Source organism: Chrysochloris asiatica, unplaced genomic scaffold, assembly GCF_000296735.1.
Source record: "Chrysochloris asiatica unplaced genomic scaffold, ChrAsi1.0 scaffold00003, whole genome shotgun sequence".
NCBI classification, from domain to species: domain Eukaryota; kingdom Metazoa; phylum Chordata; class Mammalia; order Afrosoricida; family Chrysochloridae; genus Chrysochloris; species Chrysochloris asiatica.
In genome coordinates, this window is record NW_006408521.1 from 30,928,705 (window position 1) to 30,930,346 (window position 1,642).

Consider the following 1,642-nt stretch of genomic DNA (forward strand, 5'->3'; position numbering starts at 1 on the left):
AGCCCTGCCTAGACAGATTGGATACTACTCAGTGGAGAGTCCACCTTTCTCCACACCCTCTGGATCTAGGTTCCCTCTTGAAAGCTTGTAAGCCAGTCACTTCTTGCCTTTGTAGCCCTCCCCCCCACCCCCATTTTGGGTAGCCAGTGTCCAAGTTGCCCATCCGTGCCTGTTCTGTGTGTGGAGGGGTTGGAAATGATCCTTGCTGTAAGGATTTGTTCCCTCTTTTGAGCTACTGCATCCATAGGTGTTTGTCAAGTTCATCAAATTGTATCAGATTACTCTTTTTTTTCCTCTTCTTTTTTCTTCTGGTTGAGCTCTGATCATCTAGTCATTGAAGCCAGGTCAAGTGGGTATGATCTGCAAGTGTGGGTGTTCTTGTGCATATGCTCTCTCTTCTTAACAGCTGGACGCTTCACTCTCCACTCTAGTCCTCTGTGGCTGTGTTACTGACCCTGGGCCCAAGAGTCCTCAGGTCTTGCTACACTGCTAGCTAACCTGGTCTTCACCCGGGTTCACAGGAGTCTATTGAACGTTGTAGGGCTTAGCTCGCTGTTTCATTGCTGTTTTTCCCTCACTTCCCCTTATTGGTGACGAGCGTGGTCTCCAATCAGAGGTCACCAATCGGGGGGTTTGCACTGAGGGGACCTGACCACTTGCCATGATGTCTCCTGGGTGAGCAACTTGCTTGTTCTTATAGCAACAGCAGTGAACTTTTTGAGGCTTAATTTCCAGTTCTTACAAATGGGAATAAAGGTCCTTGCCTGCAAGGCCGGTTGTGAGTTGAATCTTATAGAGTACCTCCGTGTGTGGGGGCCTGTGGGAGAGCCACAATGAATGGGGTTTCCTATCCCATAACTGAGGAAACAGCTGACTACCTGGGCAAAGAACAAGAAACACCCCAGCCTCATGGTTGCTAAGTGGCAGTGGTTTGGGGGAATCAAGGCTGCACAGATGAGGGTCTTGACTGCAGCCCCCAGAGGCTCTCTGAACAGTTAGATTTTTGCAGGCCAGGCAGGGCCACTGGGCCAGTTTGACCCCATCTTTATGTAGCCACCATGCCTTAAAACCCTCAACAAGGATTTACTGAAGGAAGGAGAGAGAGACGGAAGGAAAGAAGGTAGAAGGGGAAGTGAGGGAGAGGATAGAGGACCAGAGCAAGTGTAGGAGATGGTGAAGAATGTGGGTGGTACCTGGGGACTGGGACTGGGGCGCCCAGGGCCCCGAGCAGGAGGGTGCGGTTAGGGCATGAGGCGCTGTACTAGGATGGGGAAGGAGGCCTGGAGATGGGAGAGGTGGGGTTCTGGACAGGGGATTGTTTGGAAACTGCTGTTGTAGTAAGGCCAGAATGTGAAGCATCCACAGAGCCTGTGATGCCCTGCTTTGAGTCTAGTGCCTAGGCTGCCCCCCATCCTCTCTCTGGGGACCCACTGTGAGTCCCTCCCTCCCTGGTTGCAGGCTCCACCATCCTGGCAGATCGGGGCATCCCATCACTCCCTTGCTCTCCTGCCTCCACACCAACTTCTCCCAGTGCCCTGGGCAGCCGCCTCTCTGACCCCCTGCTCAGCACGTGCAGCTCTGGACCTCTCAGTAGCTCTGCTGGCGGTAAGTGTGCTGCCTCTGCTCTCTGGATGCCTTCCCC

At 53.2% G+C, this 1,642-nt stretch overlaps 1 protein-coding gene across 1 annotated transcript in view; it reads left to right on the forward strand.

The window, feature by feature from the left end:
- Nucleotides 1–1,642, forward strand: part of NEURL1 (neuralized E3 ubiquitin protein ligase 1) — a 78,114-nt gene that overhangs the window by 75,642 nt on the left and 830 nt on the right. The window contains exon 5 of the mRNA XM_006831314.1: nt 1,459–1,605. Within this exon, the coding sequence (XP_006831377.1) occupies nt 1,459–1,605 (147 nt within the window). The remainder of the gene's footprint in view (nt 1–1,458; nt 1,606–1,642) is intronic.